Here is a 27997-nt window from a genome sequence, read left to right on the forward strand (position 1 = left end):
TAATGCTATAATTAATACTACATATTTTAATAGGAATTCGTAAGACACATTTAAATAACAATGTATGTAACCTTTGTTAGCTACCAAGAAGTTTGGAGATAGTATAGGGAACACTGAGAAGAACTGAGCCAAGGCAAGGACTTGGAATTGACAACTATTATACATGATGACTATTATTGTTATAGAAACCATAAGTTGGAACATGTGGATTTGATCCTTTTGCACACAAAAAAGTTCACAAAAACTGCTTTTCATAGCTTTTATTCTGTAGTACTGTTTGGTAGACCATACATTAGGTTGTTGTAAAATCCATGTGAACTTTTATGTATACAAATGTCAGATCAAGTACAGGTTTCATTAATTATATATATTTTAAACTTCCATCAATAAAAAAAAACAGAGGCCAAGATATTAAATATAAAAAATGAAATATTTATTCTTTTGGCTCAATAATAATGTAGCTCACCATTCTTTTTAGTAATAGCAATTCCCTGCATGCAGTTCATCAGTACACTACAAGTAAATAGTTTTGTAAAAGGTTAACATTAAACTTTTGGTTTGTGCAAAAAACAAAAATTTATATCATATTAGGTAATTGCACAACTTTGCCACTTTGTTCATGGCTAAAAAGGACAGAGCCTGTGTTATTTCTCTAATAGCTATAGTGTAGCAAGAATTAAAAAAATAAGACTAGTCTGCATAAGCAAATACTACAAAAGTTTGAGTAAAAAAAAAAACTTCCATGAATAACGGGTAATATTGAGGCAACCATAGTTGGTAAAAAATGATCCATGTTTGAATTTTTGACAATGTCTCTCCTATTGGAATGGTAGAAAATATATTATAACAAAGAAATCCACAAAACCCATTGTCTAACTTTTATTTTAGGAAATTATCCATTGAAAAGTCTTATGGATTCAAAAGTTTGGAGTTGTGATTAAAAATAAAAAGCAAAAGCATAAAGTAAAATAAATCGCCATGTCATCAACCTGAAAATAATTTTCTTATGTACAAAATGCAACAAATAAAATTGATCATATTTTTACATTATTTATATTTAAACAAGTTTTAGACATATTTTTAGCAAAAGTTCACAAGGTTTTGACAATAGGCAGTATGCAGTGTGTTTCCTTGAAATATAGAGAGACACCATATGACACTCAAGTTGAATTAAAAATGCAAAAGTAAAGGTACTTTTAAATAACTGCAAGCTATTCTGCTTGACATACTAGATAGAGCTGTTTGAATTCACTCTACCAACATGTGACTGCTAACCAAGGCTTGTGAAGAATGAATTGGGTAGAATAGAGCAGCATAGGCAATATTAACATGCATTAGTGATAGTCTTCAAACTATTTATGTTTAATGAATGGTACAGGATACATCCCTGTTGGAAGATTGCAAAAGACATATACACTGTGGTACATATTTGACTTAACAGAAGTTGTTGATCTGGATATGTGTATCTATATGTATATATATACATTATATATACATATACATATATATTTCTACCCAAACATGCACCACAGGATAAAATAACTATTTACATAACAGGGGGTGTTGAATTGACATAAAATATCAGCTTTGCTGAGAGTAGAAAATGGCAAAGCAATACTGCAGCAGAAAGTGGGACAACTATTCTAAAGTGACACTTTAGATACACTTTTCTAGATTTTTGTTGTTTTGTTTTTGGAACGCATTTAACCAAATTAAATATAGAGCTCTGGAACTTAGAATAAAATTTGCACTTGCTGAAACAATTGTTGCATAAAAATAATCCTTTAAAAATTAGAGGAGACTTTACAGGCACATAACTTCAGATGTAAATAAATGTAACAGACCAAAACACTTTCAAAATTAAAGTCTTCTAGAAAATGGAAGTACCTGAACTTATTGACATTAGAATATTTTTTTTTCTGGTTTTAAGCAAGAATTTTATCTCTCAAAACACTTTTGCTCATTGTTTAAGAGATTTATGGAGGAGGAACACAGGGCTCTTATATACTTTTTTCTCAACTTAAACTGCATTTACAAAAATAGTGACATAGTATTATGAATAAACTATGAATTAGGGAGCAAGGAGATCCACCAGAACAAATTTTGTAAAAATATGGCAGATATGGAAGTTAAAAATAGAGTGGATGCAAGTACTGTACTAAAGGTGTTTGGTGTAGTTACAATGATCACTTTGCACAATTATCCCTACAGTCTAGGTAGCCATTGAGTTTCTCTTCAGCAGTGTCAGCTGGTAAGGAAAACAGCAACCTCTTGTCAATCTTGTTGATACCCTGACTCACAGAGTTGTAGTGATGGTGAGGTCACTGTCTTGTTATAGGCACTGACCATGAGTATTTGTTAAAATAGTCAGTTTGGCATAGACCTCCTCTGGGAGTCCAGTTGACACTTAGACTTTACCATCGTAGGCTGTAAACAATTGATCACAAGGATACTTCTTTGTTTCTTTTTTACTTTTGAGTTTCCCTGACCTCTTTCCCTTTGCTTTCTTTTTCTGGTTTGTCTTTCTCAAACTTTTCTTTGTCTGGCTTTGTTACGCTGTCATAGGAAGGAGGAGATGTGGTAGAGGAGCTTCCATCTGTTTTTTCGGGGGTGGAGTTTCCATTTAATTTGTCAATAATCATGTCTTCTTTTATGGGTAGGTCAATCCTTCCTTTAATTGCCTCTTTGTTATATTCACTTGATACTTTTTTTAACCTTTGCCTTAAAAGATAACATCTGAAGTTACGCTGAATGATAGCAGCAGACACCTCCTCTTGCTTGCGTTTCAGAGTGGTCGTGATGGGTTCGTAGGAGACTTTGGAGGGGTTCGATGCCATGAACCGGTCCTCCATCTGTATTCGAAGGGCATCCATCTCTCCACTCTCACCCAAAACACGCTTTGTGAAGGCAAATAAGATGTCAAGACAATGGATCCGGTCGCCACTGACCATGGGCAGGTCCATGGCAATGAGCTGGACTTTGTTTGGTTTTGCTATGAGGAGAGGAGGATCTAGGGCAGCTGCAAAATCAGAGAGCTTGGAGAACTCTATAAACTGGGTGGCATCAGGATCGAACTTCTCCCAAACCTCATAGAACATCTCAAAGTCATCCTCACTCAGGGGCTCTGCACTTTCCTCAGTAGCGACACTGAAGTTCTCCAGGATGACAGCGATGTACATGTTCACCACAACTAGAAACGATATGATGATGTAACTGACAAAAAAGAAGATCCCCACAGATGGGTTCCCGCAGTCTCCCTTAACAGAGCTTCCAGGATGAATTGTGTCAGGATCACAGTCAGGTGGTGCACTATTAAGAATAGGTGCTAGCAATCCATCCCAGCCAGCAGAAGTGGTAATTTGGAACAGGCAGATCATGCTGTTGCCGAAGGTCTCAAAGTTGAACATGTCATCAATTCCAGCTTCCTTTTTAACATAGGCAAAATTGGACATTCCAAAGATGGCGTAGATGAACATGACCAGGAAGAGCAGGAGGCCGATGTTAAACAAGGCGGGAAGGGACATCATCAGAGCAAAGAGCAGCGTGCGGATCCCCTTCGCCCCTTTGATCAGACGCAAGATTCGACCAATCCTGGCGAGACGGATCACTCGGAACAAGGTAGGGGACACGAAGTATTTTTCTATCAGCTCAGCCAGAAACATACCTGTGGAAAATATACAAATGAGCTAAACAGTGAATATCTTATGCTTATATGAATGCTTTATCTTTGCAAGGTGTGGGAAAACAGCAAGATTGTGTATAAACTTTTACTAAATATTTGGGCCCACTCCCTAATATTAGCAATTAAAGATTACAGAATTTTATTCAATCATTCTATAATGTCATAAGCCAATATAGATTTTTGGAAAATCCAACAAATTAAATAATCTCAGACAGTGTCATGGCAATTTAAGGTTTTATATACTCAGTTACTATGAAGAGTTATCCCACACATGAAATGTGCTAATTACAAACAAAGGTTATTTCTGAAGTCTCCAAATATATTGTTTTTTTTACTCTTGATACCAACATTCCTCAGTTAGAGGAAAATGAACAGCAGTGGTAAACTTTAGATTATACACATTATCATTCTCAGATCTAATTTCCATGTTACACAGCTGTCAGACCTTAGGGAACTTTACCTACAACTGTACCCCTCTGTAACTAAACCACTCTTACCTACAATGGAGAGAATCACTACCACAAAATCAAAAATGTTCCAGCCTATGGTGAAGTAGTAGTATCTGAGAGAGACGAGCTTCAGCACAAATTCTCCAGTGAACAGGATAATGAACACAAGGTTGATCCGGGACAAAACTAGAGTCATATATTTGCTCTGGTCGTCAGTTTCCACCATCATGGTGACCATGTTGAGGCAGATGAGGATCATGATGCTGATATCAAAGACTTGCCTGGTTACAAAATCAAAGACCATTCCTTGGAATTTGTTCTAGAAAGAGAGAAGAAGAAGAGAGAGGGTTAATATGCATATTTCATAAATAATGATCCATTAAAATTGCAGGTGAAGTCCTTCCATATATGGCCATGAGATCTACACCCTTTTCACATTACTCCAAATAATTTTTCATGCTACATTTCTCTTCACATTAAAATACAAGAAGGAAATGAAAAAGTCATATGATAAGAAAAAACATACTTGGTTTATTTAAGTTCCATGGAAAAACAAAACTCAGTAAAACATAAATTGGTGACAATTGGCTGTTAATATGTATGGGCTTTGCTTGATTTCAAATAACTATGATAGTTTTTACAAAAAAATCGTGACAACTAATAATGAAGATTTAAAAAGTGAGCTGATACAGACAGACTTTTAGATGGATGAATACCCTAATTCATTTATCAGTACTTCAGGAATTTTGGGTTATATCTGATTTCCATCTCTCCCTTCTTAAAAATATTCATTTTCTATTTAATTATACCTCTTCTAACTATGTGTGTCTGTGTGTTCACTATCACTTTCTTCACCTCTTCATGCTTCAACAAAAATGTATGATTTGTTTTTTGTCTTATTATTAACAATCATCTCAGGAGTCACACACTTTTAAAGATTACTTATATGGCCATTAAATATAGTTCTATTAGGGAAATAAATTTTTAATAATTTAGAATAAAAATACAAAATTTCACAGGTTACTGAAAATCAATTTCATGAGTTGACCAAGTTTCCTTTTCTTAAATATAATATTTAAACAAAATATTCAGTAAAGCAGGTTTATGCCCTTCTGTGTATCCTGCCCTACATCTCCCCTTGACTGTCCCCAACCTCAACTCCAAAACTCTTAAAAATATGGTAATGTGAAGTCATTTATAGTATTCACGAGGCCTTGTCAAGTCCCAGTTCTGGCAATTACAAGCTTATGACTTTAGGTACAATATTTTACCTTTTGGGGGGGCCTCAGTTGCCTTATTCCTTACCCATCTAAGAAGATAGATAAGTTAGAGTACAGCTCTTGAACATAATCCATCACTATTATTATTATGAAGCTCTACAGAATATGCATTCTAAATAAGTCTTTTTCACCTTTGTGTATTCGGTGAAACAAACTATTTTGATGACGTGCTTTTCCTTTCAAAAAAGGTTAAGAATATTTTCTAGTCCTACAAATAGAGAGAACAAATAACATAGAGGGAAGTGATAGGGCAGGATGCAGTTTTCCAGACTCCATATTTTTTTTGTAAATTTTTTAATGTTTTTATTTATTTTTGAGAGGGGGGGAGGGGCAGAGAGAGATGGAGATACAGGATCTGAAGCAGGCTCCAGGCTCTGAGATGCCAGCACAGAGCCTGACACAAGGCCAAACTCACTAGGGAGATCATGACCTGAGCTGAAGTCAGATGCTTAACCAAATGAGCCACCCAGGCACCCCTCCAGACTTCATATTTAAATGGCAAAAAGTGCCATATAACAAAATTGGGTGCATTCCTGACAGCAGTGGGTGGCAGCAGGAGTATGAAGGCTGCTTTGGAAGCAGTTATTAAGACCTCCAAGTTGGATGTTTTCAATTGACAAACTGTAAGAACATTATCTCCTTTTTAAGAACTTAGTAACTTTTATTAAGTGTAGTGATTGTGAACTGTATTAAACAATGAACTTTACAATTAGGGCATATTACATATTAGTGATTATCACCCAATATGTTCTCATCCCGAGCACTGCCAATTTCATCATATGGAAATAAGGCTTTAGAATATTAAAGAAGATGAGTAGTTCTTACTGCTGGCCGAGGTATGGGCTTCTGTGGTTTCTTGGATCCAAGTTTCTTCATTGCGTTGTAATACTTTTTCTGTTCCTCTGTCATAAAGATATCTTGACCTCCAAAGTAAAGATAAGTATAAAACTGGTTACAATCCCAACATGTGTTATAACAGCACTTGTATAAAAATATTTCTGACTCTATCTTTTAGTCTTTTCTCAGGTTTTAAATGGAAATTATATATATATATATATATATATATATATATATATATATATATATATGTATATGTATATATGTGTGTATATATATACGTATATATGTATACACATACACACATATATATACACATACATGTATATATATATGTGTGTGTGTGTATGTGTATATATATATATGTATATGCTTTCCTCATTTAAATGAAATTCTGAGTACTTTATTATTATATAAAACCTCTAATAACGTAAATCTCTGATTAGTACAGGATCCTAATATGATTATATTATGTTTAGAAGGAAGCTCAGGGATCTCAAATAAATTTCCATGAAAGGAAAAAATGTGTTCTTAGTCTGTTTCACTGTTGACAGTTTTCATTTGTTCAATAATTAGAAGTCATTTCTGTATGCCAGAAAATGTGCCTGGTATCAGAATTACATAGATATATGAGACACAATGTCTTGTTGCCATAAGGAGCAGTAGGGAAATGAAAATGGGTGGAAAATGCATAAGGGTATGAAAAAAAAAAGTATTACAGAAATCAAAATAAACTCTTAAGACTCAGAAACAGGCTTTATATATGAAGGTGCCATTAAGCTAGGCCTTAAAGGATGACTAGAGTTGTACTAGGCAGAGCATTCCAGGAAAAGAAAATACCCTACGTAAAGTCATGTACAAGTCGTGTACAAGAGCGTGGCTTGTTCAGAAAGGGCAGAATATCCATGTAGCTATGTGTGTAGCATGTGATAGTAGTGATGGTAGGTGTTGACTGAGGAGTAGGGAAGTAGATCCAGAAATGTAGAAATGTGGTGTTGTGGGAGAAAATAAAGCTGGAAAACTGGGTGGAAATAATTCCTGAAAGATCTCTAAGTAAGGGTAAAGCTTTCGAGGAGGTCCCCTGGATGTTCTGAAGCAGTGGTCACATTTATTGTCACAAAGACACTACAGCAACTCTGCAGAGGATGAACCTGGAGAGCAGTCACCAACTAGAGGCTGGAAACCCTGCAGCTGCACTGACCGTAAATTGAACTGAGAAGAATAGAAAACTGATGTAAGTCTGTCCTGACCATGAGTATCCTGATGATTTGGATGTACAACAAACAGAACCTCAGAGTGGAGAAAGTTGAGAGCTGAGGAATACTTATCTTCTTTTTCTGTTGGTTGAAGTTATCTATGATTACACCAATGAATAGATTCAGAGTGAAGAATGACCCAAAGATGATAAAGATGACGAAGTATAAATACATATATAGATTTTCTTCATATACAGGCTGAAGTTTTACCTAAATAGTATTGAAAATATTAAATAATATTTAAAAATGTAATAAATACTTTAAATTATTAACAGTTTGGTAAGTGTTGTTACTTAATATAAAGCTATTTTCGCCTTGCGCTAGATACTCTTCTGCAAAAAAAAAAGTTCTTTTTTCAAACTAGTATGATCTAGGATAATGAAAGTTTGTAATTTTTATGATTGTTCCTGAATCTCTCTTTCCATTGTGGCTTACCTATACACATTTTTAGAATAAATAACTGATAAAACAAGAAACATTTGAACCTATTATTAGTCATATCATTTTTTTTGCAGTACTTTAAATTTGGGTTTGGAGATGTTGGTTCTTTAAGATATGGCTTTAATAATAGAACATCAACTTCTAAGAGGAAAATGCAGTATAAACAGATGCGTTCTGAGGAATTTTTTAATTCCTATTTTCAAAATTGAGTTTCCCTGAAATTTCCTTGCTTTTTTTCGTGATATTTTTGGAAGCTGCTTTACAAACTCTGCTTTATCATACTCTCCAGGGAGAGGGAGAGACAAGTTACTTTCCCATGAGCAACATTTCTAATCTTGAGCCTTATTTATGGACCAATCTGATGTCTTCTGATCCATGTATATTAGATATATTTATCAGACATATATTAATGAAAATATCATCTTCATTTAAGTACTTTAGCTTACGAGGATCATTTCTGTATGAAATTATAAATGTTCTTATTGCATCTAGTGTAAAATTCTGGGTCATTCACTTAAATTATTGCAAATGTTCACTATAGAAGAATCTATATCTATAAATAGTATGAGTGATACTTACATCTCGTGAGTCAACGGCTGCGTACATAATATCCATCCAGCCTTTAAATGTGGCCTGTGAACAATACATGTTTGAATTCTGCATTAAAAACCTAATCTAAGAATATGACGTTTCACTATATGAAAATCTGATAGTGTTACTATGAGTAACATTTTGTATAATATTGTAAAATTTTCTACAAAGAGGTTGAAATGTGAAAAAACAATTTTTTTAAAGGGGCGACTGGGTGGCTCGGTAGGTTAAGTGTCTAACTTCAGCTCGGGTCATGATCTCACAGCTCGTGGGTTCAAGTGCTGCATTAGCCTCTGCTGACAGCTCAGAGCCTGGAGCCTGCTTTGGATTCTGTGTCTCCCTTTCTCCCTGCCCCTCCCCCGCCTCCTCTCTCTGTCTCTCTCTTTCTCTCTCTCTCTCTCTCTCTCTCTCTCTCTCTCTTTCTCTGTCTGTCTCAAAAATAAATAAACATTTAAAAAATTAAAAAAAATAGATTGAAATGAATTGAATGAAGAAATTAAATTGAAATAGAATATGATTTTATTTAGAGTCTGGAACTCATTTTCTTTGTTTCTCTTGGAAGATACTGTATTTTTTTTTCTACACTAAAATTTATCTGGAGGCTTGATTCATAAAATTGCCATCTTAGTCTCAAGTCCTTTTTATACAAAAACATAAGCTCTGCGATTCAAACCTGTGGGGAGTTTAAACACAACTCAATGGTTTTCATTAGCAAATAACTGATTAGTTAATATGTGGTCAACTGAGTCAAAATTATCAAACATTATACATTTTGAAATCTACCCATAAGATTTGTATTCCCACAAATACTAGAACCATCCTCCTTAGATGTTGGTACAATAAATTTCCTGGCTAATAATTTAATTTAGCACTAAAATATATTTAATTCATCAGTAAACTATACATTGTTATTTTAACATATAAAATTGCTCCTTTGGCAATGACTGCTAAAGAAAACTAAAAACAGTATAGTGCAGTAGTCCTCAATATATAAGAGAAAACCTAGCAGGGCGCCTGGGTGGCTCAGTCGGTTAAGTGACCAACTCTTGATTTTGGTTCAAGTCATGATCTCATGGTTCATGAGTTCGAGCCCCACATCAGGCTCTATGTTCACAGTGTGGAGCCTGCTTCAGTTCCTCTGTCTCCCTCTCACTGCCCCTTTCCCCCCTCTCTCTCAATAAATAAACATTAAAAAAATTAAAAAGAAAAAAAAAGAAAAAACCTAGGAAACAAATACAAGGCCATATTAAAACATACTAAAAGCAGAACACTGCTGTAAATACATAATAATTTAACTGCAAAACATCTTAAAATCAAGTTCAGTTGATAATATAGGTGTTATCATCAACTACTTTTATACTGTCAGATATTAATTATTCAATCAAAGACCATCAGAGAAATGATCTTTTGTGAAACATTTTGAAAATGTTTTCAGAACTCATACAGTGGCAACTTACCACTTGAAGCAACGCAAGATAGCCAGCGCCAACGTTATCGAAGTTTACTTTGACGTTTTTCCATCGAGCTTGCTTGCCAAGAGCCTGACAGTCGCTCAGATTGTTGACTTCACTAACTTCAAACATGTTACCCGTTGTCGTGTTAACACAGTGGTAGAACTTGCCAGCAAACAAATTCACACCCATAATGCTAAAGATCAGCCAGAAGATGAGACAAACCAAGAGCACATTCATGATAGAGGGAATTGCTCCAACAAGAGCATTCACAACAACCTAGAAGAGGAAACGAGGGTAAGACAGCCGACAAATCGTTACAATGGAAACCATGCCTTTCATTTACTTATTTAATATTAAAATGGGCGTGAAAAGAGTTAAAAATCTAGGTGAGTAAGTTGTTTCTTGGATGTTTTCTAGGACATGTTTGATAAGGGAAAACAAACAGTGACACAGCTAAAGAGCTAAAGGATTTAAGGAAACCAAAATATGCCAAAGTGTGAAAAGAAATAAAAACCTGATATAGTAAGATGGAGTCAGAAAATGTTTGTATGCTGGGGAGAAAAGAAAAAAAATGCATTAAATACCAACAGAAGAAGTAATCGTCATTCAGCAAAACATTTTAATTTTCAAAAGTGTTAATGAATGACTGATGATTTGAAAACAAGGTTAAACAAATCCTTTACAAATGGAGTATTAATAATGCCTTAAATCTGCATCCACAGATCAAGTCAACTTTTTATGACCATGAAGAATAGAGTTAGGAATTTACAAGGTTCTTTTTTTTTCTCTACTGGTAAATCCCAATTTAAAAAAGTATATTAAATGAGATGGAATTTATCTCTGGACATAAAAGTACTGAATATGTCCTCATTATTATTCTAAATCTCTCAAATGTTCACTTTGGGGTACATGTTGCTTCATCAACCTACACTGACCTGTTTCATGAAGGAAAAATCAAGTTACCTTTCCTCTTGTTAAATTCAAAAGAGCTTAAGTTGTATTTTGAAATCTCTAGGGAGGTTGACAGTATCTTTTCTTGTCTAATTTAATCTGATTCATATTGGACTATTTTGTTAGGCATGTATATTAAATAAAACTATTGTTTTATTTAAAAATACTGTAAAAGTGGGGCATCTGGGTGGCTCGTTCGGTTGTTTCTGACTTTGGCTGAGGTCATGATCTCACTGTTCATGGGTTCAAGCCCCACATCAGGCTCCATGCTGACAGCTCAGAGCCTGGAACCTGCTTCGGATTCTGGGTCTCCCTCTCATTCTGCCCCTTCCCCACTTGCTCTCTCTCTCTCTCTCTCTCTCTCGAAAACAAACGTTAAAAAATTTTTAAATACTGCAAATGTTATGTTAGAAATCAACACCAAAAATTTTTTAATTAACATCAAAACCTGAAATTCAAAGTTGTAAAAATTTCATATGCTACTTGTTTTATTTCTTTTAGAAATTAAGTCATATATATTATACTTGCCACATTTCTTTGTTACTAAAATTTGTGTAAAATGACCTGCACAAATTTTCTTATCAAATAAATACATGATACATTTACCATATTTTATAGTGGGAATATTAATTCTGCCATATGGTTGAATTAAAATGCCAAACAATATTTTTTCAGATTGGAGCAAATTTATAAGTTTTTTATTTTGTTCAATTGCTATCTCCCCTCAAAGAGGAATTGTTAATATGCAGCTGTGGATTCAAGATGAGGGCTTAAGTCAATAATGGCACAGATTGGTTTGAAAAGAACTTGAAATTGTGTAATTTTTATGAATTTTATCTTGTCCTGTGACTTTTTTATCAAGTAGCAATGAAATGAAATTAGAATGTAAAACCAAATATTTCTTTGCTTACAGTGCTTCTGGAAAGTCTGGAGAGTGGTTTCATTCTCCCTGATGAGTAAATCTCAAAGTCAAGGCTGAAGTATGTTTATTGCTGCAAACAAACCTTCTAACATAAAAGCCCTACGGCCAGGGAGAAATTTAATAGCCATGTGCATTTGCATGCTGGGTTAAACAAAGCTGGCCTTTGCTAAATAGTATTTTGAGGGGCATGACAAGAGATTGTGTAACTAAATAAGTGTGTACTTTACATGTAGGTGCATAAAATATACACTAAAGAAGAGAGCTGGCGAGAACGATACACATGCTATGGAAAAAGTGAACCTCATTCAGAATGCTCTGTTAAAAGAGCAATCTTTAAAACAAACCCCAGGGGTTGCCTGAAATGCCACCTTTATTATTCCAACCCCCTATTTTGGTTTCTTAGGATGTATAGATTTTATCAGAGGCTACAATTTAGTGTTGTTTTCTTGTACAACAAGTGTTTTTTGTTACTTCCGTTAATTGAAGAAGTAAAGCACACAAAAACTATTTACTTTTCATTCATTACCAGTGATTTCTGAGGAATCAAACTGCCCATTGGGAGGAAGAAACACCCTTACTAAGATGAATGTCAATAGTAAATAATCATTTAAAAATGCATAAGCAATGAAAAGAAATAAATGGCAGCACATTTTTTGGATGTTGTAGAAACATCCTTGAACTGTTATCAGAAGACTTGAATTCTAGTCCTGTTCTGCCACAGTTTCTGAGGACCTGCTTGTTTAAACCTCGGTTTCATGAGGCTGGCCTTAGTGATCTCTAAGATTCCTGCTCTGAAATTCTGTAACTCTATGAACTAAATATCAGAAGAGTATGGTACCCCTCTGTATCTAAATGATCACCTACATTTAATTCTGACATGAATCATCAGAGTTTTTTTCTTCTTACCCTCATGCCTTCAAACCGGGATAATGCTCTTAGAGGTCTTAAAGCTCTTAGTGTCCGTAGGGATTTAATGGCACCAAGTTCTGAGTAGCCGAGAGCGTTGGCTACCAAGCTAACCAAAGAAACCTACAAAACAAAAGATATTAATCAGTCCACCAAGAAATAAACTGTTGACTAAAGACATAGGATATGGTGTCTCTTCTTTAGTACCAACCACATAAAATTCAGACGTATCTTGGCAGCCTTCACCTTCCACATAGTGGGATCATCTTACATTGCCAGGCTCATCTGATGTCACTGCTTTTCTTACCAATGGAAACAGAGTCTTTGCTCATTTTTATAAACATCTGTAAACCCTTCAAGTTAGATATTTCACCCCATGGAACCCCTTTCAACCTGTGTATGTATAACTGATGATTCAGGATTTGATTCAAAAGCCAGATTCTCTGTGGATCTGTGGATCTTAATATCATTGATTGGAAGTTGTATTTCTCTCCTGAATTTATATAGTGTCTTGGTTATGTGTCCTGGAAGCATTTACCATTTAATAGAGTCAGTTGCTTAGATATCTTCTTTTCCCCTTCCAGGCAGGTCACATAAACTTTTCATGGACTGGCATGAAACATTCTTCTCTTACGGTGCCTAATGCTATCTGGTTGAATATGTTTTGTATAAATAAATAATGGGATAGTTTTACCTGAAAAAAAAATTTCATCAAACTGTGTTGTAGTTTCACAATAATGAAGAAATATTTTCCCAAACTTCTGGACTTATAATTTAGTGAAATACATCTTCTGATATTTACACGTAATGAAATTTTAGTTAAATGTATGAAAGGTTAAAGAAGGCATGTCCTTTTTTGAGAGGAAGATACTTTATTTGCTTAGATTTTCTTTTAATATAGTAGCATATATTGAACATTTACTATATGTAAGGTTCTGTTCTTTTTTTAATTTTTTTATGTTTATTTATTTTTGAGAGAGAGGCAGAGAGAGACAGAGACAGAGTGCAAGTGGGGGGGAGGGGCAGAGAGAGAAGGAGACACAGAATCCAAAGCAGGCTCCAGGCTCTGAGTGGTCATCACAGAGCCCGACACAAGGCTTGAACTCACAAACCGTGAGATCGTGATCTAAGCTGAAGTCAGATGCTTAACCAACTGAGCCACCCAGGTGCACTGCAAGGTTCTGTTCTAAGTGCCTTATGCACATAAATCTCAAGATGTAGATACTATTACTATTGCCTTTTCACTGGTGAGGAGGTTAAGCCCCCCACCTCCCCAAAAGAAAAGAGATGAAGAGGTAATAAGAGGTGGAGTTGGGACTTGAACCCAAGTGACCTGACGTCAAAACCATACCTTATCCTTTTGCATACCTTATCAAAAATTTGTTTCTCGTTTTGTAACAGGAAGAGCTTTAAGACCTCCAAGAAGATATTTGTTTGTCATCTGAGCCACGAAATACAGAAAATGGTTTGAGTGACCATCTTCTCAATTCTCAAGGACTGTACAAGTGCTTTCCTTAATGTGTAGGGAGGGAGGAGTTAATTCATTACATCCGCTGGATGCTTTAAAGGCATGTGAACTTAATTTCTTGTGAGAAAGGCTGTTGAAAATGGATCTGAATGAATCCTCCAACAGTCTTATGAGGTAGAATGGAAACAGTCATCTGCCCAAGAACACATGGTACAAAGCGTGACACAAAAAACAGAACTGAGCCTTTAAAGGCAAATGGAACCACTGTTCCCTCGTTGTTTAATTTAGCATACATCTCACAGAGTTTAACAGAAAAATAAATGACTAGTGGCAAGATAATTTATTGAGCTATTCATTTCTGTCTAGTGTTTGCTGCTACAGAAGACTGGAAAGATGGGAAAGGTTATTAGAGAACATGCAATCTTCTGTATTCTGGGCTTCTTTGCCTCAGGAAGCATTCACAGTTTCTTTAGGCCTCTGGACCTGCTTTCAGAAGAGTTCCCTCATGCTCTCCAAGTCTTTTTATTTGAGAACTGGGAGTTTAAAGGGAAGTGGCTGGAAATTCCTCAAGACCTCAAGTAAGGAAGCTTATGCTTTGAGAAGAAAAGGAAGGCAATAGCCAAAATCAGAGAGTACTGGATGGATCGGAAATTCTGGGTTCAAAGACTGGGAGGGACCACTTGCATATAACTACCTCACCATGCCTGACTCTGAGTTATTAGAGAAGTGGGGCACAAGTAACTGAGCTTCCTTTAATGGGCCTCATCCCATTTTATGTAGGATAAAAACTAATTTATTGAGGTAACTAATGTGAAAAACTTCATATACTTTAAGGCAATATTGAAAAAATAATTTTAAAGATTTGCCATGCACTTAAAATTTGAAGATAATATCCTATATTGATAGCATGCTTTACAACTTACAATGGTCTTTTTTTTAGTTATTTACCTGTCTGAGAGTGGTCAAATGACTAGCCCAAGAAAAGGTAGCAAGGGGCAAGCCATGGCAGGAATTTAAGCCTTCTGTTTTCAAGGCCAATGTGTTTTCCACCTCAGCAAATATGTCCCCAACCTTTCAATGTATATTATTTTTGGTTTCATCTCTTTTGTGATAAATACAAAAGGCACTCCTGCTAATGTGTACAAAGTGTAAGAGAAGCCCTGTGACAAAAACTGAATTTTTAGTATAAATTTACATGAATCCAGGTGCCTCACAATACAGCAAATTTATGAACCTGTTTGTGTTACAAGTTTCAGGAGGTTGGTTTAGTTGTCTTCCATACCTTTCCACATTTCTGTATCAACGAGACTGAGAAAGAGAATTAATGCAGGAGGGATTTGATGATTTTGAAGAAGACCCTGGGAGTTCTGTGAGTGGTTAATGAACCAAGTAATGTGAATGTATTTCTCTTTAAAATGGCTTAAGATGATTTATTAAGTTCAGTATGAGCAAGTTGAAGTAAAAACCACAATCACCTCCATGCATTCCAATGATACATTTCATTCCAAATACTTGCATGATTTTTGATGGCAAAATCCAGAAGCATTCTCATTAAAGCGGACTAAAAGAATATGCCCACTACCAACATTTTTTTTAACACTTTCTGGAAAAAGAAATAAGAGCTATATGCATTAGAAAAGTAGTAGAATTCATTATTTGCTGATATATTATTGTTGACCTCAACAAAACAAAGGAATAAAGTAAAAAACTATTATAAGAAAAATACAATTATTTTAGGTGCTAATATATATTTTCATATATTTTTTTAAAAGTTGTATAGGAGCCTTTGGAACTATATAAACTTTAAAATATTAACATGAGAAAGTATAATTTATTATTGTTTTAAGAACAGAGAGCACTGACCCCACCAGATGTTAAAACCAATTATAAATCTGCAGTAATTCAAGTTGTTATGTTAATAGACAAAGAAATGAATGAAACAAATAAAATCCAAATTACACCTAAGACATGCTGAGATTTACCATGTAGTTAAAGGTAGCGTTTCAAAGGAGAGGTTAAAAAAAGAGAGAGAGAGAGAGAGAGAGAGAGAGGCAGGCAGAAATCATTTTGAAAAAAATAGTGTTGGATCCTAATCTCACACCTTACACCAAAATAAAAATTAAATGGATGAAGAAACAAACAAAACTCCATCTATAAAACTGGGGAAAAAACATGAAAAAGTGTTTTAATGATCTTGACATGACAGGGTCTTCAGAAGCATGAACAAACCAAGAAGGGGAAAAAATGAGACTGATAAGTTTGACCAAATCAATATGAAACATTTCTACATGACAAAAAAACAAAGTCAAGGAACAAAAGCCCAAATAGGCAAAACAATCATACCACATGCGACAAAAGATCTTATTTTTATTTTTATTTATTTACATATACTTTAAATGTTTTATTTTATTTTTGAGAGAGAGAGGCAGAGACAGAGTATGAACAGGAGAGGGGCAGAGAGAGAGGGAGACACAGAATCTGAAGCAGACTCCAAGCTCTGGGCTGTCAGCACAGTGCCTGATGCGGGGCTCAAACTCACGAACCATGAGATCATGACTTGAGCTGAAGTCAGACGCTCAACCGACTGAGCCACCCAGGAGCCCCAAAAGATCTTATTTTTAGATTTTATTTGTTTATATCTTTACTGTTTGTTCCTTCCTTCCAGAGGGTGTAAGCTCTAACAGAGCTTGATCTGTTCATGTTCACACCTCCTTTGTTTAAAATGGCACGTGGCCCTTTTTAGGTGCTCAGCACGTTTATTAAATAAATGAATGAATGTTAGGAGGTTGAATAGGTAGCCCACTGCAGTCTACATTCACTTTTAGGTAGGGAATTGAAGAGATCACATTTTTACACAGATACATTTTTCAAGGTTTGAAACATGTTCCTTCTGGTTTGAAGTACTTCACTTACACCTCAGATTTTTTTTTTTAAACTTTCTGTGGCTGTTTATTTATTTATCTTTTTAACAGCAATTTACCTGATGGACTGTGAAGCCCTTTTAAGTATGTTTTACTTGTACTTTCAAGAACAGTTTTATCTCTATGTTTACTTTAGCTTAGTGGACCCAGTGGTCTGAGAACAAGTTAACTGAGGTTATATTAATTCACATATTTCAGTCCTAGCTTTGTGAAGGATAGACCCTAGACCCATTTATGGTAACATAATTTGTCCCAAAGTAGAAGGCTTTAATTACCCAGTTCCAGCCTACTAATTGAGACTCACTAAAAGGGAAGTAATTTTTTTTGGCAACATTTTTTGAAATTAAATTTATTCATTTAGACATTACTCAATAGATACTTATGTATCTATATTAGGTGTCTCTAAGGATACAAACATGATACAAAACCCCTGCTATTGAGACATTTTAGCATCTTATTTATATTTCCTATATGGGGCAAATATATGGAAATACTTGAAGTACAATGTAGTATTTTAGTAAATGTAAAATTTTTAGTAAATGTAAATATTTCAGTAAATTTCAGAATTCTCTGGATAAGTTCTATCACATTTGTAAATGACCTTCATGCATGACAAGATCTTTCTGAACCAGAGAGGATTCTTAAATGTATTTAAGTGTTCTTCAGGGAGAAGCTGGAGATGATAATAAGTGCTAAATCCCAAAGCCACAGTCTGAAAATACAGTATTACATTTATAACAGATAGGAAACTCATGAGGTAAAGGAGAACTGAATTGAGAATCAGGAAATTTGGACACTAATCTCAGCTTTGTTACTAAGTAGTTGTATTATCTTAGGAAAATTATTTAAACTGAGGCTTCAGTTTCCTAATGTCTAGAATAAATCCTAGATATTCTTTGAGGCCCATTCCACCGCAGATCATAAGAATATTAAACTTCCCTTATGGATAGCTTCTCAGGGTAACATTGAGACTCATTTCTTTTGTCCATTAAAGGCCAACCATGGGAATTAGAAATCATTTCTGGTCCATTGAAGTGGTCTGGTAGCAGATTTCTTATCAACTCAAAGGGTTAAACTTACATTGGTTATAGTATTATAAGTTATGCATGCGTGGGAAAAAGGGGAGTAGAATTTAGATAGGCCCACACTTGTCAAAATGATAAAATGAATGCACACATACAGCAATTATTCATTCATATTGGCAAGTGTTAGGGCTAAAAAGTGCTTTCTGATTGCTAGGGAACAGCTAGAGATGGTGCTTGAAGTACCTTGTTTTTTGGGGGAGGCTGTGAAGCTTTGTGCAGTGGAATATCAAAGACTACAAAGAACCAGATGACTGTCATCTTGCTCCAGTGTTTCTTCATCACTTGGAATGAGAATAGGGTGCAAGTCAGCAGATTCTATAACTGGTGATGTTTTTATGACTACTGACCCCAGGGTAGTCCGATTCAGAGCAGGGCTCCTATACCTAACTCTCTGCATGGTGTATGTCTGAAGAGCTACTGGGATATCTACTTACTGATTTAAGAGTGGAAATGTATTTTATTGTCTCTGTGGATATGTGGCTGAATGAATACAATCAATGGGTTATTTTAGCATTATTTACTAACAGGTAGTCTAGAAAGGAATTAAAATGCAATCTCACAATCTCTGGCCCCAAATCTATCTTAATTTTACCTCCTGGAGATTTTTTTAAAACTGTTAATAATTTAAGAGCTTAGATCTGTCAGCTAATAGATTTTTAGCTATTCCTTACCTTGAGGTCCTTAAGTTTCAGAAAAAGAGCTGTCTGCTTATGGCACAGAACACGCACTTTCTTTTACATTTACTGTAGGTTTTTTTTTTAACTGCATAGTTGTGTCAGCATTAGGGAGAGTAGGTTCTCAAAAGTCAAGGTTTTAATATAGAAATATGTGAAATGTCAAACTTGCCTTTTTAAAAATAATTTCAGGGGCGCCTGGGTGGCACAGTCGGTTGGGCGTCCGACTTCAGCCAGGTCACGATCTCACGGTCTGTGAGTTCGAGCCCCGCGTCAGGCTCTGGGCTGATGGCTCAGAGCCTGGAGCCTGTTTCCGATTCTGCGTCTCCCTCTCTCTCTGCCCCTCCCCCGTTCATGCTCTGTCTCTCTCTGTCCCAAAAATAAATAAAAACATTGAAAAAAAAATTAAAAAAAATAATTTCATAAAAATCACTCAGGATACTTACGTCGACAATCAAGAAATCTAGCCAGCACCATGCATTGGTGAAATATGTTTGAAATCCATAAGCTACCCATTTGAGGAGCATTTCCAGAATGAATATATAAGTGAAGACCTTGTCAGCGTATTCTAGCATGGTTTTGATAGTCTTTCGCTGTTCGATGTATATATCTTCAAAAGCCTGTGAGTCAAAAATACTTTTATTTTACTTGGATTACTTGCTTCCCTCAAATACTTGATAAAATTGCTTAGTATAATATTGGGCACAAAGCAGTAATTTGATAAATATGGGTTAATATCTGACAAACAAATTCTGAAGACTAAAACTAACAGAAAATGTTGGCAAGGAAATGTCAATATCTTTACTGATTTAAATGTTCTTTCTTTCCTGTCTCTCACCCTCAAATCTCTGTCTCAATTACTGCCATAAAGACATGCTTTTAGAGAAGTAATATGAACTCAGGAAATAACTAGAAGTTCTGTTAATGAGGGATCGACTTGGCCTATTCCAACATTACTTTCATTGATTCCCTGAATGATCTGTCTTATTTTGAAAGAATAAACTGATTATACATAAAGAAAACACAATACACTTTTAGTCCATAAATGTTAATATAATTATTAGGGAGAACTGGATGGTATTTGACATAGAAGTTAACGTAGTTACAGAATGTCTCTGTAAGTGGTTGTCTCAGTGAGGAAAACATCTATTAGATAAACACCAGATGAGAAATTCCATCTGGCAGTTCATAGTTTTGATTTATTCTGTGCTGAGTTTTGCATAGTTAAACTCTGGGTGCCAAGCTCTGCAAGGCATAGGTATACCTCCTTTTTTGCTTCTTAAACTCAGTGTATGTTTGTGGTATTTTCAGAGCATTAGCTATTTCACTAGAACCTGATTCTTACCACTTTGCATTTTACTTACCAAAGCACCACTGCTGAGAAGAATCATGAAGACAATGAAAGTCTCAAACCAGTTGTGTTCAACAATGCTATAGCAGGTTTTCCGAAGATTCCACCAGACCTTTCCTTTGCCCTCTTCTATACTTACTTGACAAAATGGAAATTTTTTAATACATCCTAAAAGATAACATTAAATACAATAAATTAGAAATGTATATATATTTTGTACAGGATATTGATTCAACAATCCCATACATTATTGAGTGTTCACCACAATACGTGTAGTCACAGTCTGTCACATACATAGTTATTACAATATTACTGACTGTGTTCTCAGTGCTATACTTTTCATCTCCATGACTTACTTGTTTTATAACTGGAAGTTCATACCTGTTAATCCCATTTTGCCCATCTATTTTGCCCATCTATTTTGCCCGTCCCCTTACCCACATTCTTCACTTTCCCACCCACCTCCATCATTCCTAGAAAATATATTTTAATCTTAAATAGGAAAAAATTAAACGTTGTTGCTTTCTCCCCATGCCAGTCTCAGATCATCATTTACAGGAGAACTGGCTACTTCATTCCCTAGTTATCTTTAGCATCTTTCCTATAAAATGAATCATTCTCAGACTTATATATTCAGCCAGCCACCTAAAATTCAAGGAATTACTTTATCAAGAGTTGCATGAGTATAAATGTTTTAATACTAGTTAGAATCTCTCTTTGCCTCAAGGCCATTGATGGAAATAGGTTTGGGGGAAAACTGCACTTTCAAATTGTTTATTAATTCCTTGATGTGATCCTGAATTTTTTACTTCCTTCTTTTCATGTACAGAAAAGCCCCCTGTTGTCCTAGGTATCAGCCACTGTCATTTTTCCCAAGCTAATTTATTTTCTGCCTCAGTGCTTTTCTTAGTTACACTATGACTCATCTTGTCAGTTAGTATCTCTGTTCCTTTGTCCTCCCCCTCCTAGTTTTCATGTTATTTCTAATTCTCATCCATTCTTCTGCTCTCTCTGAGCTACTACTCATTGGATTAAATCCAGTCACAGTGAATCAGCAAATCTTTATTGATCTGTGTGCAAGACACTATACTGGTCTCTGTGAGAACAACTACTGTTTTCCCTGTCAAAACTCTACAAAACATCCACATCCCCTAACAGCTCTGGTCACAGCACAAATTAACCGCATCTGAAACTGTGAAGGATGGGGTATAATTATTGTAGCATCTATAAATCAAATCACAACATTGTCAATGAGGTCTGAAGGGACTGCAGTCAGTATCAATAAGATGACATTCCAGAACGCTATTTATCCCATAGGGTTAGCCTCTCCACATTCTGGAGGATGAAACGAAAAACAAAAGGCATGTCTAATCACTGCTATTCCACTGTAATCTGGAAATATAGATAAATTAACTTTTCAGAAGAAAAGAAAAAAGCAAAGATAAAGTGTCTTTACCATTTCTTTAAAATAGTTCCCCCAAGTGAAGTATTTTCAGCCACTGTAAGAAAAGAAGGGGCATTGCATTTGAATCATATTAGAAATTATTTACCTTCAGTAAAACAAGCTTCTGGTTTAAGGTCTTCCTCAGGCTCCATTTCAGCTTGTTCACCTTCCCGTGGGGGAGCAACATCCACTGTGCTTCCTTCAGATGAGCTGGTTGCATTTAATTTCTGGAAACAAAACCCCATTGCAAATTGTGATTTTTCTCCCCTTTTATTCAGCTAATCTGGAAACTCTTTGTCATGGTGTGAAAAAATGATGGTGATTACATCTGACTCTATTAATGTTACTGACATTAGGTACTAATAATTTAACATAATTAAAGACCTACTATTTAAAACAATGGAACTGCTGACCTGATTCAGACAGAAGAAAGTAAGCCAGCATTCAGCGTGGGTGATTTGGAAATGATGGGTCATACTGATTGTTTTATGATCTCCATTTGTATATGAGTGCCATATGAAAATAGCTCAATGCATTAATACTCAGACCAAATCAAAAATAGTTTGATGAAATTTTGGTATGTTGACATCCACTACTGATTATATCAGTTAAAATGCATCAAATTAGATTATAATTTCCACCTCTTATGATGGAATTTTTCAGAGCAAAGAACATTACCAGTTGTCTCAAACTACTGTCCATGTTTCTGTAATTTTAGAAAGGAAGAGCAGCACATTGACATTAGTCACAGTCATTATATTTCAACTTTGGGCTATATTTTTCCTCTGGCTTACATAATCTTCTTATTTTACTAGCAGAAAGATGATGGATCTCTCTCTGTCTCTCTATCTCTCTCTTTTTGAACTGCTTAAATGACTTCAATACTTGCCAAAGAATCCTAAATCAAATGGAAATTTCTTCATAAATGGCATTGGGCAGAATCTGTATAGACTTTTATTAGGAGCACATTCTGAATTCAACATGTTACCAAGTTGTGAATTTTTCCTGAAAATAAATCATTGTGACATGCCACATGGCTGGGAAGAGCCACTTTAATGTTACAAGAATAAACATATAAATACTTTGAGATCACTTGGGAAGACATTATGGATTTGCAGTGTTTTATGAAAACTGATGCAAAGACATGACATACAACACAGCCTGGCCAATGTAAAGATTTTAGGATGAATAAAACAGCACATGGACATGGTAATGGTTCCAAAGCCCCCATTAACTTTCGTAGCTAAGTGGTAGGGGTCGCTGTGCCCTAGCCTTCTGAAAGAGTTAATGTGTTACCAAAAAAATCCCCAAATGACTCCCTAAACATTGGTCATATTGGAGGAAATTTGGCTTAAGATTCTTGATTCACTGGAATCATAATGCAAATGTAGTTTAATATTTTATATTGTGAACTAGCTGAAAAGTACTATCCAGATGATACTTCCTGCGATGTTACTTTGAAGGTGAGGTTAATCATGCCCAACTAAATATATTATGAAAATTAAATATATTATGAATATATATTATGAAAAATACTTTAAATCAAAATACAATTCTATAATAAAATACCTCCTTGTCTTGCGTATGCTAAAGAGAGAAACTAGGCCATCATATTCAGCTGATGGTTCTTAGGATCATTATAGTACAAGAATTTTTATCATTAAATTTCTCTACTTTTTGGAGAGCTGAAACACTGAGACATATTTTCTTCCCGCAAGACTTTTCTGCTTCTTATAACCAGAATATCTTTATTCTTTTAAGAAAATCCCAGAAAAGCTACTACTGGATAGAATTGCAACAGCTTCTGATATAACAAAGAAAATACTGGGTAATTGCTTGAATTCAGCGACTAACTCTTCCCTTCCAATTTCACTGGTGACTTATGGGTTGAACACTATTATATTTGATGAGTGGCAGTGATAATATCCACTGTATAAATAAAACCAGTAAGAAACCAAATTATTTTGAGGTTAGTTATAAAACATTCCATATTTCTTCTTCCTATTGGCCAAACCAAATTCACCAGTTTCTTCTGAGCCTAGTCATGGATCACCTCTTCCGTGAAGCCTTTCTTTCTCGCATGATTTCTTTATGCTAAATTTTATAGAATGTTAGGCCATTATACATGATTGCTTTGATCAGATATTCTCATGAATATATATAAATTATGTATGTACATAAAATTTTACATAGGTACAAATTATATATTTATGTATGCATACATAAACGTATATACCAAACACACACACACACATATATATACCAAAAGACCCAAGCACAGAATAAACACTAAATATTTATATCAAATTTAGAGAGTGCCAATAAATGATTGAATGCATTTTGTATTACTTTTATAGAGAGAATTATAGTGTTTAGGTAATTTCATCTCTCCACTTTGATACATAATTCAATAATGGCCTTGATAGAAGTCTATTTAATTGTATTAGAAAATACCTTTTTAATGAATAGGAATTATTTAAAATTAATAATATTTTAGCAATAAAAACCCATGAAATTTCCAAATGTTTTTCTAAAATATTGGCAGACATTCAATAAAGAAATGTTCTTCTAAAATATTGGCAGACATTCAATGAAGGAAGAAAGTAATCAGCATATGTGTATAGATATACAAATACATGTATACTTTCCCATTTGACAACTCTAGAAAACATACTCTTCTCATTTTCCCACTGTTAATATAATTGTGAGATGTTCAATTTTTCACATTATAGTTGTCTGCCACATAGTCTACAGATGGCCTTATATTTAAATACAAACACTATACTAACTTAAACCTGAATGACACAAGTAATAGTAGCTGCTAATCTGAATGACAACTGAATCTACCATTGCCAAGTATTGACCATTGGATGTTGTTTTGTTATTAGTACTGTCTTTAGGTTATAAATGTTTTTGTGAATGTGGTTAACATGTTTGGATATAAATACTTTCAATTTTCTAAATAGTTATGGAAGTTATGTGTTGTACATTGTAAAGATTGTAAAATAGAGGGTCAGTAGTGAGTTAGTTTGTCTCTATCTGCCTGGCATTATTATTTTAAAACATGGGTTTTAAAAACAGACAAACCACCCTTCCAAAACTCCACATGTATTCTACTCTTTTCAAACAAGCAGAACCCATTTTACATAGAGAATTGCTTCACAGTTACTCAGGAGTTTTTCTGATTTTAAGTTTTCCTGATTTTCTGATTTAACTTATACCTTAGAAAGTTTCTTAAGGAATATTCAGAGTCTTGTAGACCCTCATGCACCAAAGCTGAAAAGTTAGTTGGTAGGCTAGTGTTCATTTCACTAAGAAGTGTTTTGTGGGAAACTCCTTTCCCTGTGGAAGTTGACATAAGTTAATTCTTCTTAACTTGGAGTATCAGGCTTGTTCTGTTGTAATCTTCATAGGCCACATTTTTTTTTGTCATAGGGAAATACATACATTTTCTTCTATGAAGTTACAAAAATCTTGTGTCAACCATATAAAATTTCAAAAGTTGTGAATTTACTTATAAAGTAAAGCTTAGAATGTGCTCTTATTAAGTTACAATTTACTAATTATGATATACTGCCTGATATGCTTTAGTCACTGTATACATAAAGGATTTTACTGCTGTCTTTTTAAAGAATTAATTTGTACCCTAGAAACTTAAATCCTAGAAATTTAAAATCCTGTACGTTGATATAATGCCATCTATGTAATCTAAACATTTTCTAGTTATTTCAATATTTGGCACTCATACTCTGATAGAGCATAGTTTGTGATACATTTTATCATAGCCCTACCAAAATGACCTCCAAATTTATTTAAAAGCATGTAACTGATTTAAAAGCAAGTGACTGATGATAAACACAAAGAATAACTTACTTTCTTTATATTGCCATAGCTGTGATACTACAGTGGTATTAAAAAAAAATAAGCCAAGAAACCTGAAATGAAATTTTCCATATTAAGGAACTCAATACTATACTAAATAATAAAATTAATACTTTTTTAGAAGTAGTTAGAAAAATATAATTAGGTATATAGGCATAACTGTAGAAAACTTCCATATAAACCATATAGTACAAGTTCAAACTTGTGTTCTTGTACTATTTTCTCCTTACCCCTCCAATATTTTATGGCACTTAAAAGTTCGATTCTTCCATCCCTTGTAGAAACTACTGAATCTACAGAGGGATGATGGCTTATGCTCTACAAATGCACACTGGAAAGCAGGTTTTAAGATGCAACATTCTCCAGGCCTAATTCAGCCACAGAAAACATGCCTGGCTGTAGCAGAAGCCTGGCGCAATACTGTGGAAGCTGCACGCTGATCCAAGAACCATGTTCTCAAAGACATGGTACCTGAATATGTAGTTTTCAAGAAGGTTGACTACAAATACCATTCATAAGAAATGACAGAATCAGCACCCATAAAGGCCATGAGACCATTTTTCCCTCTAATAACATGAACTCATATAGAAATTCTCCTTTGTGATGAATATTGCTCTTGATTTTTATCCAATTAAAACATGAAATTTAACTTTCAGAGATAGAAGAGAATGTTAGCAACTGGCCTACTTCCACTGAAATGCGCTTACATTTCATTTATTTTCAGTCAGCTATCAAATGCTTGACTCTCACAAACTGCTATATGGTTCAAGAGGCAAAAATAAAAGATTCAGCCATTACAGATTGCCTTTAAAATCTAGCCATTTCTCTCATAACTTCTGAGTTTTGTCTTACAAGTAGAAGAGGAAAATTTTTTGATCACACATACTATCAGGGCCTTAGTCTGATCTTTTGGATATGCATATCCATATCTTGACTTACGATCTTTCACTTGAAGAGTAGGTAGACACACCAGGAGGCCATTGGGCTGCTTGTCCAAGGCAGGGAGAACAAGATTAAAACCAATAGTTCTCTTTTCTAGGCCACTTATTGAATGGCTAAAAATATAAACCACGTGTATGTGGCTTTGCCTCAACATATTTTAAAAGTGCAACAGCCCTGGTGCTTCTTTAATTTCAAAACAGCGTTAATAAGAACATGATATTTGAAAGTGGAAATAATTATATGGTAGTTGAAAAGTAAGGTAAAAGGGCATCAAGAAACCAAAATAAAAAAAACTGGCTTATCTTGAGAAGATGTACAAAAATTTCCATCTAAACTAGACTTAATTGGGTTTTATTTCAACAGAAGTACGCTACCACACCAAAACAGTTCTCTAAAGGTCACGATGGGTTTAAAATGGCTATTGACGTACCCATCTGTGCCTCTGGAAGAGTTGCCTCACATTCAGTTTCACAAAGAGAGTGTTTGGAAGACACTGAGAGCAAGACAGAGAAAGCCCAGAGGTACTTTCATTGCTCTCCAGATTCTGAAAACAGAGCACAGTGCCTTTTCCAGAAGAGCACGTGCTTGAGGTCTTCATCAAGTATCTATTTACAGTTTCCATGAAGACTTTGAAATGGAGGGAATACTGTTATAAACATGATGTAAAAGATAATTTTCCAGTACCATTTAATTCTGTCCTGCTTGTGAAGAAAAAATAAATCAGATTTTTTTCACTGGCTAATGTTGGTCATTGAAAGTTAATAGTCATTGTTAAACAAAAATTGTATAAATCAGCAGGGACCTGTATTTTTTCCCTACTTTTCATTAATAATTTTATTTCTGAATTGATTTCATTCTCCAACTAATTCTCAGTTATCCCTAAGGAAGAAGAGAGCAGGTATAAATTAAACCTAGAGACAACTCCATACTCTAGTTAGATTTTTTTTTCACCAAAAGTATTGAAACTGCCAATACTCAAGAACTTTCTACTTCTGCTTTGTAATTTCCCTCCCAGAACCCCCCTCTGGCTGAGAGTCCAGCAAGCACTGATATCAACAAGAGAAAGTTGAGTGAAGAAAATAAACTAAAGACTTAGTTATGTACAAACCTATGGCAGTCTTGGGAGATGCCCTTTACTCCTCATAAAACTATATTTAATACTAAAAAATAGGACATTTTCTATGTCTCTTTTTTACCTGCTCAGTTTTGGGTAGAGAGGATATTTAGGGAAAATTAATGTAGATAAAGGAATTTTTTTTAAATGGATACACTGGACCAATTATTTAATGATAAAAATACAGTGAACTTTTCCTATCCCATATCACGATGCTTCCTTCTTTATGTTCCAATGAACACTTACGGTTTTGCAGACATATGACTCAACAACTTTCCTAAACTACATAAAAATCCAAGATATGTGGTGCCCAAATACATACAGACTATGGCCCTTCATATCCAAAA

General features: G+C 34.8%; 1 protein-coding gene across 4 annotated transcripts in view; it reads right to left on the reverse strand.

Annotated features, from left to right (window-relative positions):
- Positions 1–411: 411 nt before the first annotated feature.
- Positions 412–27997, reverse strand: part of SCN3A (sodium voltage-gated channel alpha subunit 3) — a 114705-nt gene continuing 87119 nt past the window's right edge. For all 4 annotated transcript variants that reach the window (XM_019838191.3, XM_019838194.3, XM_019838192.3 and 1 more), the window contains exons 19-28: positions 21819–21939; positions 20282–20436; positions 19364–19537; positions 12770–12892; positions 9994–10266; positions 8525–8578; positions 7577–7714; positions 6237–6341; positions 4180–4450; positions 412–3664 (exon numbers count right to left, since the gene is read on the reverse strand). In XM_019838191.3, the coding sequence (XP_019693750.1) occupies positions 2469–3664; positions 4180–4450; positions 6237–6341; positions 7577–7714; positions 8525–8578; positions 9994–10266; positions 12770–12892; positions 19364–19537; positions 20282–20436; positions 21819–21939 (2610 nt within the window). In that variant the 3' untranslated portion in view covers positions 412–2468. The remainder of the gene's footprint in view (positions 3665–4179; positions 4451–6236; positions 6342–7576; positions 7715–8524; positions 8579–9993; positions 10267–12769; positions 12893–19363; positions 19538–20281; positions 20437–21818; positions 21940–27997) is intronic.

The sequence above is a fragment of the Felis catus genome, chromosome C1 (assembly GCF_018350175.1).
Source record: "Felis catus isolate Fca126 chromosome C1, F.catus_Fca126_mat1.0, whole genome shotgun sequence".
Lineage (NCBI taxonomy): Eukaryota > Metazoa > Chordata > Mammalia > Carnivora > Felidae > Felis > Felis catus.